The 15,988-nt window shown below is 47.3% G+C and overlaps 1 protein-coding gene across 1 annotated transcript in view; it reads right to left on the bottom strand.

The window, feature by feature from the left end:
- LOC129846022 (pleckstrin homology domain-containing family O member 1-like) overlaps nucleotides 1-15,988 on the bottom strand; it is a 46,417-nt gene that overhangs the window by 7,268 nt on the left and 23,161 nt on the right. The window contains exons 3-4 of the mRNA XM_055914029.1: nucleotides 4,636-4,776; nucleotides 3,146-3,250 (exon numbers count right to left, since the gene is read on the bottom strand). Coding sequence (XP_055770004.1) covers nucleotides 3,146-3,250; nucleotides 4,636-4,776 — 246 coding nt within the window. The remainder of the gene's footprint in view (nucleotides 1-3,145; nucleotides 3,251-4,635; nucleotides 4,777-15,988) is intronic.

The following is a 15,988-nucleotide window of genomic DNA, read 5'->3' as shown; positions in this document are numbered from 1 at the left end:
GTATTTAAGGGCACTAGGTTCGCTATTATACACATACATTATGTGTATACAACACTTTCAACCAATGTTGTATTGCAATTCAATGCTGGTTTATCAACATAGATCTACAGTACGTGTGTACCATCATGTAGGACTCCACCTGTGATAACCCTACAGTTGAGAGCAATGAAACCCCATCCTGGTGGAAGAGTGAATCCCGTCTCTGATGTCATCAGGCTATTCAGCAGCAGAGACACTGGAGCCCTGGAGGTAATTGATATCTCTCACAGTGCTGGTGCTGTTGTTCCGAGTCCATCCACACACCTGACCATTTGTCCTCTAATTGTAGTTTATTTGATGTGAAAGTAGCTCAATGTTGTATTCCTTCTGTTTCTTTAACAGTGATGTCATGGATTTGGATAGTCATTGTGAGAGTGCTTCTGCTTCTCCCATCTATAGCTGTGTGATAGGGACCTGTACAGTTTGGGCCATCTATAGCTGTGTGATAGGGACCTGTACAGTTTGGGCCATCTATAGCTGTGTGATAGGGACCTGTACAGTTTGGGCCATCTATAACTGTGTGATAGGGACCTGTACAGTTTGGGCCATCTATAGCTGTGTGATAGGGACCTGTACAGTTTGGGCCATCTGTAGCTGTGTGATAGGGACCTGTACAGTTTGGGCCATCTATAGCTGTGTGATAGGGACCTGTACAGTTTGGGCCATCTATAGCTGTGTGATAGGGACCTGTACAGTTTGGGCCATCTATAGCTGTGTGATAGGGACCTGTACAGTTTGGGCCATCTATAGCTGTGTGATAGGGACCTGTACAGTTTGGGCCATCTATAGCTGTGTGATAGGGACCTGTACAGTTTGGGCCATCTATAGCTGTGTGATAGGGACCTGTACAGTTTGGGCCATCTATAGCTGTGTGATAGGGACATGTACAGTTTGGGCCATCTATATCTGTGTGAATGGTGACCTGTACAGTTTGGGCCATCTGTAGCTGTGTAATAGAGACCTGTACAGTTTGGGCCATCTATAGCTGTGTGATAGGGACATGTACAGTTTGGGCCATCTATAGCTGTGTGATAGGGACATGTACAGTTTGGGCCATCTATAGCTGTGTGATAGGGACATGTACAGTTTGGGCCATCTTTAGCTGTGTGATAGGGACATGTACAGTTTGGGCCATCTATAGCTGTGTGATAGGGACATGTACAGTTTGGGCCATCTATAGCTGTGTGATAGGGACCTGTACAGTTTGGGCCATCTTTAGCTGTGTGATAGGGACCTGTACAGTTTGGGCCATCTATAGCTGTGTGATAGGGACCTGTACAGTTTGGGCCATCTGTAGCTGTGTGATAGGGACCTGTACAGTTTGGGCCATCTATAGCTGTGTGATAGGGACCTGTACAGTTTGGGCCATCTATAGCTGTGTGATAGGGACCTGTACAGTTTGGGCCATCTATAGCTGTGTGATAGGGACCTGTACAGTTTGGGCCATCTATAGCTGTGTGATAGGGACCTGTACAGTTTGGGCCATCTATAGCTGTGTGATAGGGACCTGTACAGTTTGGGCCATCTATAGCTGTGTGATAGGGACCTGTACAGTTTGGACCATCTATAGCTGTGTGATAGGGACCTGTACAGTTTGGGCCATCTATAGCTGTGTGATAGGGACCTGTACAGTTTGGGCCATCTATAGCTGTGTGATAGGGACCTGTACAGTTTGGGCCATCTATAGCTGTGTGATAGGGACATGTACAGTTTGGGCCATCTATATCTGTGTGAATGGTGACCTGTACAGTTTGGGCCATCTGTAGCTGTGTAATAGAGACCTGTACAGTTTGGGCCATCTATAGCTGTGTGATAGGGACATGTACAGTTTGGGCCATCTATAGCTGTGTGATAGGGACATGTACAGTTTGGGCCATCTATAGCTGTGTGATAGGGACATGTACAGTTTGGGCCATCTTTAGCTGTGTGATAGGGACATGTACAGTTTGGGCCATCTATAGCTGTGTGATAGGGACCTGTACAGTTTGGGCCATCTATAGCTGTGTGATAGGGACATGTACAGTTTGGGCCATCTATAGCTGTGTGATAGGGACATGTACAGTTTGGGCCATCTTTAGCTGTGTGATAGGGACATGTACAGTTTGGGCCATCTATAGCTGTGTGATAGGGACCTGTACAGTTTGGGCCATCTATAGCTGTGTGATAGGGACCGGTACAGTTTGGGCCATCTATAGCTGTGTGATAGGGACCTGTACAGTTTGGGCCATCTATAGCTGTGTGATAGGGACCTGTACAGTTTGGGCCATCTATAGCTGTGTGATAGGGACCTGTACAGTTTGGGCCATCTATAGCTGTGTGATAGGGACCTGTACAGTTTGGGCCATCTATAGCTGTGTAATAGGGACCTGTACAATTTGGGCCATCTATAGCTGTGTGATAGGGTGCGTGTGTGTGTGCATGCGTGTGCTTTCGTGCATCAGTGTGTATGTGCATGTGTCCATCCATGTGTGTGTGTTTGTGGATTATGTCAAATGTGTGTGTTGTGGCCTTATATAAGGGTGGTGTTGACACGATGCGTTAAATGCATAAAAGCTCAGTGTGTGTGTGTGTGTGAATGTATATGTGTGTTTTAGTGTGTGTACATGTTATTTCACATCAAGCTGCTCCCCTACCGTCTGTCTATTGATGTCATCAGGGCGATTGACCTGCGGTGAGAAGGAGGGATGAAGGATCCATCCCATCATCCCCAAACAGAGAGGGAATCCTTTGATCAGCAGCCTCAGCTAGAAGACTGTCACATCTGTCACCACCTGTCTCTCTTCTTTATAGAGGTCATTTCATCTACACTACACTAGACTGAAACCCAGAAAATGCCCTCATCAGGAAACCAGTTGAAGATAGAATGTAAGATACTATAACAGGTCCTTCTATTTCTGAAGCACTTTATACATGTCAACATGCTGTGGGAGTTTAGTGTCGGGTCATGAGGGTGTGTGTGAATGAGGGGCGGGTCAATGGATTCCATTCCTCAAAAGTGCATTCAGTAAGATATCCTCTTGCAATTGGCCATGTGACAGATGAAGTGTTGTTTATAAGAGAGAGAGAGAGAGGAAGATGAGAAGGAACACCGAGGGGTGTGTCTCACCTCATCCAGGATGCTGTTCTTGGATCTGGTGATTGCTCCATTTAAGGCGTTTATCCAGGACTCCTTCTCCTCTGGACTAACAGCCAGGAACACCAGGTTAGGGACCTGACAGACACAAACGAGAGAGAGAGAGGGAATGTAAGAAGCCAGGGCCTTGCACAATATTGTGTAACTGAGCATGAAGGGGGTGTTGAAAATCCTAACATGCATAGTTCTCAGTCAACCATCTGTAAGGGATACCTTTCATATAGGTACCATTACAGAAACCCATATCACTCACGCACACATTCACACACAGATATGACCATATGGCGCTCTTTCTCCCACTGAGGCTACAGGAAACTGCAGCTGTGTGGAGACTCTGAGAATCACTCTCAGTCTGTGTCTGTCTGTGTGCTGAAACACAAGCTTCCTGACCTGACAACCCAACGTGATACCCTATCCCCCTGCTGCTCTGGGGGTTCTGGGAGAGCCTGCAGATGGTGTATGTGTGCGTGTGTGTGCGTGTGTGTGCGCCACTTTGTGAGTGCATGTGTGTGTTAGGGATGGGTATGAGTAATGGAGTACTGGAACGGAAGTCAATGCATGACCTTTAACCAGAGATTACATTTGTGTCAATTACTGTAAAACTATTTGGTGGATTGTGCTTTGTGGCTGCCTGAACAGGACTTGGAGACCATGTTAGTGTTCCATTTGTATATGTGCATTTGCAGGGCACAACAGAAAAGAAACCAAGCCAAGGGTCATACAGGTTATGTCTATAGATAAATGGACACATCTTTTTTCCAGCGGGGGTCTTGTGTTCTACATATTATTAAAAAAAACGGATTTGAGTACTCGAACATAAAAAAAACCGTCAAATCCCCATCCCTAGTGTGTGTAGGGCTCATGGGGGAATCACTGCCTCACCAGAAGAGCCTTTCCATGTTTCAAAGGTGAACTGGACTGGCAAACTGTCAGATTTCAAATGGTCTACAAGCATTGGGAATTTGACACTTTCACTCTGTTTCTCAAGTTAGTCTGTCCATCAGCGTTGGCGATCATATACTGGGTGTAGGAGTTGGAGGTGTGGCGAGTCTGGAACACAATGTCCCTGTGAAAGGGAGGGAACAGAAGGAAGGAGGGAACAGAAGGAGGGAGGGAACAGAGGGAGGGAGGACAGTGTCTCTGGGCAGAGACAGAGGTGGGAGGAGCTAAGTAGAGTCAAAGGGGATCATGGCTAATGACTAAGGACAGGGTGTACAGGGTGGTGGCCCAGTCTGGCAAGCCGGGTCAGGTGAGTGTCAATCAGCCTGTCAATCAATCTGGCTGCTGTAACTGATCTGACTATGTTAATGTCTGGCTACAGCACCGTGAAACTCATCTCAACATTGTGTTTAAGATGTAAGTATTGATTGTGTTGCTATTGTGGTACAGTACTTTGAGGATACAGGTTTGCTCTTTCCAAGGTTCTAGATCTGGGTTCTTGTGGACACTTCCTGTGGACCCACCGTGTTGCCTGGGGTTCTGGAGCGCAGCAGGGTGAACTTGCTGTGGTTCTTCTTGCTGCGGCTCTTGGCCTTGCGGAGCTCCTCAGAACGCTCGTAATCCGTCAGGTCAACCACCTCCTGGATCTTCTTCTCATCCTTCACCTGCAGATAGACACAATGGACAGATGTTTCAGATATTTCAGATAGACAAAATGGACAGATGGAGATGTTTCAGATAGATGCAATGGACAGATGTTTCAGATAGACACAATGGACAGATGTTTCAGATGTTTCAGATAGACACAATGGACAGATGTTTCAGATGTTTCAGATAGACACAATGGACAGATGTTTCAGATGTTTCAGATAGACACAATGGACAGATGTTTCAGATGTTTCAGATAGACACAATGGACAGATGGAGATGTTTCAGATAGATGCAATGGACAGATGGAGATGTTTCAGATAGATGCAATGGACAGATGTTTCAGATAGACACAATGGAAAGATGTTTCAGATAGACACAATAGAAGATGTTTCAGATAGACACAATGGACAGTTGCAGATGTTTCAGATAGACACAATGGACAGATTGAGATGTTTCAGATAGACACAATGGACAGATTGAGATGTTTCAGATAGACACATTAGATAGATGGAGATGTTTCAGATAGACACAGTAGATAGATGGAGATGTTGAACAGAAAGCTAAGACTCCAATACAGACGTCAACTTCAACAGAATGAACTGTATGAACTGTAATAGTGTATTCTGTGTCCCTGAAAACTGTGAGAGAGATAAAGGACGTCTCCCATGTGATGTGTGAGGCTGTATGGTGTAAAGGCGGAGTTAGCAGGCACGAAGTCACTAAAATAGAAACAAAGGCAGTCATCCAATAACGCTGCAGGGTGCAGATAGGGCAGGAGGCCATCAATTCTTGAAGGACACAACCGGTCCGGAACATGCTGGACTAATCACAACGTGCACAATAAGCCCCAACCCTCAACCCTTCCTAGACACAAACTCCCTCCTGTTCCGTGTTGTTAATAACTTGTGTTATTAATCTGACGTCCCCCGCCCCCACCCCGCACCCACCCCACCACCAAACACATCCCAGGACAAAGGCAATAGGCTGAACAGGCAGCACCCAGTGACAACACAACAGCTAATTGGATTAAGGTCAGACACGGCTTTGTGTCTGTCCACAACAATGCTTAAACCACATCAGGAGACCACTTTTGAGGTCTGGGAAAAATTTGAGAAGATTAGATTTTGGATTATAGTTACCCTTTAATTCAAGTGTACACCTAGCAAGAGTCTGTTGTTTAGCATGTTTTTGTAGCACACATATGATGGTAGAGTTTGCTAAACAAATACCCACTGGATTTATGAAAATAATAATTATATAATTCTGCCAGGTCAGCATAGGCTACTTTGTAGTTAACATTTAATTGAGAAGTTTTTTGGGAAAGCCTTTCCATCTACCAGAAGACTGTTTTCATTAGCATCATCGCTAACCGCTACACAAAGAGGTAGATGTGCTCACCTCACATACACAGACAGGGGCATTTCTCGTTGCCTATTCAGGAAGTTGCAGGAAATACGAATCACTGATGCAGTCTGTTAATGTCTTATGATAAACTTGGGCAAATGTAATTGATATCCTACTAAGTTCAATAAATGTTTGAACATCGTTGAATTATGGTTAAATGTCTGGATTCCGTGATTCCGTCCACGTTCTCCGCATCACAGATTTTATATGGCCCTAGGTTTGTAAGAGGTCACCAGTAAAGTGTCACCATCTTAACCCTCCCAGGCGGCATGGTGGCAATGTGAGTTCAGGTCCGGGGCAGCCAGTTGCCACATGGGGCACAGCTGTGGGCCTATGACACAACCCCCACGGGACCGTCTATCATGGGACAGTGTGATGACATGACAGCCATCCACCCCATAAAGTTAAAAGTTTTATTGGGCGTACAAAAGACTAAATTAAAATATTGTTAAACTTTGGTACATAAAGGTGCCTCGGTCAACATACCGCTCGCTGCCTCTCGTGATTTCAGTTTTCTGAACCTTGGTGGAGCCATACACACTCCTTACAACAGGGTTTCCCAAACTCGGTCCTGGGGACCCCAGAGGTGCACCTTTTGGTTTTTGCCCTAACACTACACAGCTGATTGATGATCAAATGATCAACTAATCATCAAGCTTTGATCATTTGAATAAGATGTAGTGTTAGGGGCATGGTGGATAGACAGTGTGGTGAATAGACAGTGTGGTGAATAGACAGTATGGTGAATAGACAGTGTGGTGAATAGACAGTATTGTGGATAGACAGTGTGGTGGATAGACAGTGTGGTGGATAGACAGTGTGGTGGGTAGACAGTGTGGTGAATAGACAGTATGGTGGATAGACAGTGTGGTGAATAGACAGTGTGGTGGATAGACAGTGTGGTGAATAGACAGTATGGTGGATAGACAGTATGGTGGATAGACAGTATGGTGGATAGACAGTATGGTGGGTAGACAGTATGGTGGATAGACAGTATGGTGGATAGACAGTATGGTGGATAGACAGTGTGGTGGATAGACAGTATCATGCATACAGTCTGTGGTTATCAGTCCCAGACACTGTCACAGAGAAAGAGGAAGACAGACTCAAGTCTGGCTTTGTGGCTTGGGGTCCCGAGAACCGAGTTTGAGAAACGCTGCCGTAGAACAATCAAAAGGGCTGTTTGCATTGAGACAAGGCAGATATCTGTTAGTTATCTAGCTGGTACGCTAATGGTCAGACAGCCAGGCAGGAAAAATATGAATACATGTACTTAGAAAATGGTTTATAAGAATACTTATTTGTGCTTTCAGACAGGAATAACAATTCAAAAACAGAAATGGTTATTGCATAAACATGATACATTTGGGTGATTTAAAGTGTTTACAAAGGATTAGATTTCAGCTATACGGCACCGCTGTTGGGAGATGTGTTGTGGCCCTGGGTGGGTGGGTGAGTTGGGCTGTGGGTTTAGGATTGAAAGAGTAGATGGCACCCGACAGAAGGTTTTGGGAGATATCATAACCCTCGGCCAACCCCCTCCCTCCCAACACATGTCCCCCTCAGCGCTGACACTCACTTTGGTTTTAATCCCCCTCCACACACACTTTGTCACTCCTCATCAGGGAGGGGGGGGGTCCTGAGCCAATGTGATGTTGGAGCTCAGAGCCACAAAGCCAGACTTGAGTCTGTCTTCCTCTTTCTCTGTGACAGTGTCTGGGACTGATAACCACAGACTGTATGCATGATACTGTCTATCCACCACACTGTCTATCCACCATACTGTCTATCCACCACACTGTCTATCCACCATACTGTCTATCCACCATACTGTCTATCCACCATACTGTCTATCCACCACACTGTCTATCCACCATACTGTCTATCCACCACACTGTCTATCCACCATACTGTCTATTCACCACACTGTCTATTCACCACACTGTCTATTCACCACACTGTCTATCCTCCACACTGCCTATCCACCACACTGTCTATTCACCACACTGCCTATCCACCACACTGTCTATTCACCACACTGTCTATCCACCATACTGTCTATTCACCATACCTTCTATCCTCCATACTGTCTATTCACCACACTGTCTATCCACCACACTGTCTATCCACCACACTGCCTATCCACCACACTGCCTATTCACCACACTGTCTATCCACCACACTGTCTATCCACCACACTGTCTATCCTCCACACTGTCTATCCACCACACTGTCTATCCACCACACTGTCTATCCACCACACTGTCTATCCACCATACTGTCTATCCACCACACTGTCTATTCACCACACTGTCTATCCACCACACTGTCTATTCACCACACTGTCTATTCACCACACTGTCTATTCACCACACTGTCTACCCACCACACTGTCTATCCACCATACTGTCTATCCACCACACTGTCTACCCACCACACTGTCTATTCACCACACTGTCTATCCACCACACTGTCTATTCACAGACACCAGTTCTTTCCTCTCTCTTCTGCTGATGAAAATGCAAATCTTGTCACATTCATTCTGACACCTTTAAGTCACAGGACTCTGGGGAAGTCTCACATCAAGCTATGATGATGACCATGTCACCTTGTCATCTTCTATGACTTCCTGTGGTTGAGTGGAGAGACACCCTGTTACTGTCCACTGTATGATTTCAGGAGGGAGAAGACCAGAATTGGTGTGACTGTGCTATGCCTCAAACATCACCCTGGTTGGTTTACTGTCAGAAAGCCTCTCTCTCAACTGGTTCCCAGCGCACAGCAGGACCTGCGCTGACGTCACTTGACCCCTCAACACAACTAGGCCCTCGCTAAGTGGCAATCAATTTCCATTAGTGGAGCAGGATAGAGACTGACCAAACTGTGCAGAAGCTGTAGGACACACGCATGGCTGGACGCATGCCTGGCCTGGGAGATGTAAAGGCAGTCAATGTTGTTCTCCCCCTTAGACGAGAAGGAGCATGGATAGGACCAAGATGCGGATTGAGGGAAATAAGCCATCTTTTAATGAAAAAACAGCAAACAAGACACTACAAACTACAAAACAACAAACGTGACTAACCTTCAACTGTCCTGTGAGGACACAGGAACAAACACCCACAAAACACCAGTGAAACCCTGGCTGCCTTTGTATGACTCTCAATTAGAGACAAACAATACACACCTGTCTCCAATTGAGAATCATACCAGGCCGAACACAAAACCCCACATAGAAATACAAACATAGACAAACCCACCCAACTCACGCCCTGACCAACTAAAATGAATACAAAACAAAGGAAAACAGGTCAGGAACGTGACAGAACCCCCCCCTTAAGGTGCGAACTCCGGGCGCACCAGCACAAAGTCTAGGGGAGGGTCTGGGTGGGCGTCTGTCCACGGTGGCGGCTCTGGCGGTGGACGAGATCCCCACCCCACCATAATCAATCCCCGCTTCTTTATCCCCCTCCCAATGACCACCCTCCCACTAACCCCACCTAAATGAAGGGGCAGCACCGGGATAAGGGGCAGCACCGGGATAAGGGGCAGCACCGGGACAAGGGGCAGCACCGGGACAAGGGGCAGCACCGGGACAAGGGGCAGCACCGGAACAAGGGGCAGCACCGGAACAAGGGGCAGCACCGGGACAAGGGGCAGCACCGGGACAAGGGGCAGCACCGGGACAAGGGGCAGCACCGGGACAAGGGGCAGCACCGGGACAAGGGGCAGCACCGGGATAAGGGGCAGCACCGGGATAAGGACCAGCACCGGGATAAGGGGCGGCAGGTCCTGGCTGAGGGACTCCGGCAGGTCCTGGCTGAGGGACTCCGGCAGGTCCGGGCTGAGTGGCAGCTCCGGACTGTAGGGCAGCTCCGGACTGTAGGGCAGCTCCGGACTGTACGGCAGCTCCGGACTGTAGGGCAGCTCTGGACTGTAGGGCAGCTCCGGACTGTAGGGCAGCTCCGGACTGTCGGACGTCTCTGGCAGCTCCTGACTGGCGGGCGTCTCTGGCAGCTCCTGACTGGCGGGCGTCTCTGGCAGCTCCTGACTGGCGGGCGTCTCTGGCAGCTCCTGACTGGCGGGCGTCTCTGGCAGCTCCTGACTGGCGGGCGTCTCTGGCAGCTCCTGACTGGCGGGCGTCTCTGGCAGCTCCTGACTGGCGGGCGTCTCTGGCAGCTCCTGACTGGCGGGCGTCTCTGGCAGCTCCTGACTGGCGGGCGTCTCTGGCAGCTCCTGACTGGCGGGCGTCTCTGGCAGCTCCTGACTGGCGGGCGTCTCTGGCAGCTCCTGACTGGCGGGCGTCTCTGGCAGCTCCTGACTGACGGACGGCTCAAGCGGCTCCTGACTGACGGACGGCTCTACTGGCTCGGGACAGACGGGCGGCTCTAATGGCTCGTGGCAGACGGATGACTCAGATGGCGCTGGGCAGACAGATGGCTCAGACGGCGCTGGGCAGACAGATGGCTCAGACGGCGCTGGGCAGACAGATGGCTCAGACGGCGCTGGGCAGACAGATGGCTCAGACGGCGCTGGGCAGACAGATGGCTCAGACGGCGCTGGGCAGACAGATGGCTGAGACGGAGCTGGGCAGACAGATGGCTCAGACGGAGCTGGGCAGACGGGCCGTTCAGGCACCGCTGGGCAGACGGCAGACTCTGGCCGGCTGAGACGCACTATAGGCCTGGTGCGTGGTACCGGAACTGGAGGTACCGGGCTGAGGGCACGCACCTCAGGGCGAGTGCGGGGAGAAGGAACAGGGCACACTGGACTCTCGTGGCGCACTCTAGGCCTGGTGCGTGGTACCGGAACTGGAGGTACCGGGCTGAGGGCACGCACCTCAGGGCGAGTGCGGGGAGAAGGAACAGTGCGTCCAGGGCTCTGGAGACGCACAGGAGGCTTGGTGCGTGGTGCCGGAACTGGAGGCACTGGGCTGGAGACACGCACCATAGGGAGAGTACGTGGAGGAGGAACAGGGCTCTGGAGATGCACTGGAAGCCTGGTGCGTGGTGTAGGCACTGGTGGTACTGAGCTGGGGTGGGAAGGTGGCGCCGGATATACCGGACCGTGAAGGAGGACACGTGCTCTTGAGCACCGAGCCTCCCCAACCCTACCAGGTTGAATGGTCCCCGTAGCCCTGCCAGTGCGGCGAGGTGGAATAGCCCGCACTGGGCTATGCAGGCGAACCGGGGACACCACCTGTAAGGCTGGTGCCATGTACACCGGCCCGAGGAGACGTACTGGAGGCCAGATACGTTGGGCCGGCTTCATGGCATCCGGCTCGATGCCCAACCTAGCCCTCCCAGTGCGGCAAGGTGGAATAGCCCGCACTGGGCTAAGCACGCGTACTGGGGACACCGTGCGCTTTACCGCATAACACGGTGTCTGACCAGTACGACGCCCTCTTACTCCACGGCAAGCCCGGGGAGTTGGCTCAGGTATCCAACCCGGCTTCGCCACACTCCCCTTTAGCCCCCCCCCAAGAAATTCTTGGGTGAGCCTCTCGGGCTTCCAGCCTCTCATCCGTGCTGCCTCCTCAATCCACCGCTCCTGGGCTGTGGCTGCCTTCTTCACCTCCCGAGAGCGGCGATTCTCTCCAACCCTTCCCCAGGGTCCTTTTCCGTCCATGATCTCCCAAGACCATTCCTCCTGTGTCCAGTGCCTTAGTTCTTTCTCTCTCTCCTCAATCCTCAACTACAAATACCTAGGTGTCTGGTTAGACTGTAAACTCTCCTTCCAGACCCACATCAAACATCTCCAATCCAAAGTCAAATCTAGAATTGGCTTCCTATTCCGCAACAAAGCATCCTTTACTCATGCTGCCAAACATACCCTTGTAAAACTGACCATCCTACCAATCCTCGACTTCGGTGATGTCATTTACAAAATAGCCTCCAAAACCCTACTCAATAAATTGGATGCAGTCTATCACAGTGCCATCCGTTTTGTCACCAAAGCCCCATATACTACCCACCACTGCGACCTGTACACTCTCGTTGGCTGGCCCTCGCTTCATACTCGTCGCCAAACCCATTGGTTCCAGGTCATCTACAAGACCCTGCTAGGTAAAGTCCCCCCTTATCTCAGCTCGCTGGTCACCATAGCAGCACCTACCCGTAGCACGCGCTCCAGCAGGTATATCTCTCTAGTCACCCCCAAAACCAATTCTTCCTTTGGACGCCTCTCCTTCCAGTTCTCTGCTGCCAATGACTGGAACGAACTACAAAAATCTCTGAAACTGGAAACACCTATCTCCCTCACTAGCTTTAAGCACCAGCTGTCAGAGCAGCTCATAGATTACTGCACCTGTACATAACCCATCTACAATTTAGCCCAAACAACTACCTCTTTACCTACTGTATTTATTTATTAATTTATTTTGCTCCTTTGCACCCCATTATTTCTGTCTCTACTTTGCACTTTCTTCCAATGCAAACCAACCATTCCAGTGTTTTTTTTTAGTTTTTATTTTACTTGCTGTGTTGTACTCACTTCGCCTCCATGGCCTTTTTATATTTTTATTTATTTATACATATATCTGTTTGCCTTCACCTCCCTTATCTCACCTCACTTGCTCACATTGTATATAGACTTATTTTTTTTTTATCTTTTTCACTGTATTATTGACTATATGTTTGTTTTTACTCCATGTGTAACTATGTGTTGTTGTATGTGTCGAACTGCTTTGCTTTATCTTGGCCAGGTCGCAATTGTAAATGAGAACGTGTTCTCAATTTGCCTACCTGGTTAAATAAAGGTTAAATAAATAAATAAATAAATAAAAATCCGCTTGGTCCTGTTGTGGTGGGTGTTTCTGTAAAGGCAGTCAATGTTGTTCTCCCCCTTAGACGAGAAGGAGCATGGATAGGACCAAGATGCGGATTGAGGGAAATAAGCCATCTTTTAATGAAAAAACAGCAAACAAGACACTACAAACTACAAAACAACAAACGTGACTAACCTTCAACTGTCCTGTGAGGACACAGGAACAAACACCCACAAAACACCAGTGAAACCCTGGCTGCCTTTGTATGACTCTCAATTAGAGACAAACAATACACACCTGTCTCCAATTGAGAATCATACCAGGCCGAACACAAAACCCCACATAGAAATACAAACATAGACAAACCCACCCAACTCACGCCCTGACCAACTAAAATGAATACAAAACAAAGGAAAACAGGTCAGGAACGTGACAGGAGACAGCAGGACAGGATAGGTAGCAGGGCAATGCCAACGCTAGTCCAGTCAACTTTGACTCTACACTCTTCTTCCCTCTCAGAGGTACCTCCAGAACGCAGTGGTCAGGCCAACATTGTCACTCTTCTTAGAACTCAAAGGCAGCATATTGCAAGTCAGCAATGTCTGAACCTACTGGATAGAATGGGAGAGAGGAGGGAGTGTCACATAATACTGGTTCAGTTAGGTTTAGTGGTCAGGACAGGATATATATTAATACCGTTTCAGTAGGGTTTAGTGGTCAGGACAGGAGATACCTGTATATTAATACTGGTTCAGTTAGGTTTAGTGGTCAGGACAAGGGATATATTAATACTGTTTCAGTAGGGTTTAGGGGTCAGGGCAGGAGATACCTGTATATTAATACTGTTTCAGTTGGGTTTAGTGGTCAGGACAGGATATATATTAATACCGTTTCAGTTGGGTTTAGTGGTCAGGGCAGGAGATATATTAATACTGTTTCCGATGGGTTTAGTGGTCAGGACAGGATATATATTAATACCATTTCAGTTGGGTTTAGTGGTCAGGGCAGGAGATACCTGTATATTAATACTGGTTCAGTTAGGTTTAGTGGTCAGGACAGGAGCTATATTAATACTGTTTCAGTTGGGTTTAGTGGTCAGGACAGGATATATATTAATACCGTTTCAGTTGGGTTTAGTGGTCAGGGCAGGAGATATATTAATACTGTTTCAGATGGGTTTAGTGGTCAGGACAGGATATATATTAATACCATTTCAGTTGGGTTTAGTGGTCAGGGCAGGAGATACCTGTATATTAATACCATTTCAGTTGGGTTTAGTGGTCAGGACAGGAGATACCTGTATATTAATACTGGTTCAGTTAGGTTTAGTGGTCAGGACAGGAGATATATTAATACTGTTTCAGTTGGGTTTAGTGGTCAGGACAGGAGATATATTAATACTGTTTCAGATGGGTTTAGTGGTCAGGACAGGAGATACCTGTATATTAATACTGTTTCAGATGGGTTTAGTGGTCAGGACAGGAGATATATTAATACTGTTTCAGTTGGGTTTAGTGGTCAGGACAGGAGATATATTAATACTGTTTCAGTAGGGTTTAGTGGTCAGGACAGGAGATACCTGTATATTAATACTGTTTCAGATGGGTTTAGTGGTCAGGACAGGAGATATATTAATACTGTTTCAGTTGGGTTTAGGGGTCAGGACAGGAGATACCTGTATATTAATACTGTTTCAGATGGGTTTAGTGGTCAGGACAGGAGATATATTAATACTGTTTCAGTTGGGTTTAGTGGTCAGGACAGGAGATATATTAATACTGTTTCAGTAGGGTTTAGTGGTCAGGACAGGAGATACCTGTATATTAATACTGTTTCAGATGGGTTTAGTGGTCAGGGCAGGAGATATATTAATACTGTTTCAGTAGGGTTTAGTGGTCAGGACAGGAGATACCTGTATATTAATACTGTTTCAGATGGGTTTAGTGGTCAGGGCAAGAGATATATTAATACTGTTTCAGATGGGTTTAGTGGTCAGGACAGGATATATATTAATACCGTTTCAGTAGGGTTTAGTGGTCAGGACAGGAGATACCTGTATATTAATACTGGTTCAGTTAGGTTTAGTGGTCAGGACAGGATATATATTAATAACGTTTTAGTAGGGTTTAGTGGTCAGGACAGGAGATATACTAATACTGTTTCAGTTGGGTTTAGTGGTCAGGACAGGAGATACCTGTATATTAATACTGTTTCAGATGGGTTTAGTGGTCAGGGCAGGAGATATATTAATACTGTTTCAGATGGGTTTAGTGGTCAGGACAGGATATATATTAATACCGTTTCAGTTGGGTTTAGTGGTCAGGGCAGGAGATACCTGTATATTAATACTGGTTCAGTTAGGTTTAGTGGTCAGGACAGGAGATATATTAATACTGTTTCAGTAGGGTTTAGTGGTCAGGGCAGGAGATACCTGTATATTAATACTGGTTCAGTTAGGTTTAGTGGTCAGGACAGGAGATATATTAATACTGTTTCAGTAGGGTTTAGTGGTCAGGACAGGAGATATATTAATACTGTTTCAGTAGGGTTTAGTGGTCAGGACAGGAGATACCTGTATATTAATACTGTTTCAGATGGGTTTAGTGGTCAGGACAGGAGATATATTAATACTGTTTCAGTTGGGTTTACGGGTCAGGACAGGAGATACCTGTATATTAATACTGTTTCAGATGTGTTTAGTGGTCAGGACAGGAGATACCTGTATATTAATACTGTTTCAGATGGGTTTAGTGGTCAGGGCAGGAGATATATTAATACTGTTTCAGATGGGTTTAGTGGTCAGGGCAGGAGATATATTAATACTGTTTCAGTTGGGTTTAGGGGTCAGGACAGGAGATATATTAATACTGTTTCAGTAGGGTTTAGTGGTCAGGGCAGGAGATATTGTCACGCCCTGGCCTTAGTTATCTTTGTTTTCTTTATTATTTTAGTTAGGTCAGGGTGTGACATGGGGAATGTATGTGTTTTTGTATTGTCTAGGGGTTTTGTATGTTTAATGGGGCAGTGTCTTGTATAGGGGTTTGTATGTCTATGGCTGC

The sequence above is a fragment of the Salvelinus fontinalis genome, unplaced genomic scaffold (assembly GCF_029448725.1).
Source record: "Salvelinus fontinalis isolate EN_2023a unplaced genomic scaffold, ASM2944872v1 scaffold_0431, whole genome shotgun sequence".
NCBI lineage: Eukaryota > Metazoa > Chordata > Actinopteri > Salmoniformes > Salmonidae > Salvelinus > Salvelinus fontinalis.
Note: the sequence above shows the minus strand (reverse complement) of the source record. Positions and strands in the feature narration are given on the sequence as shown.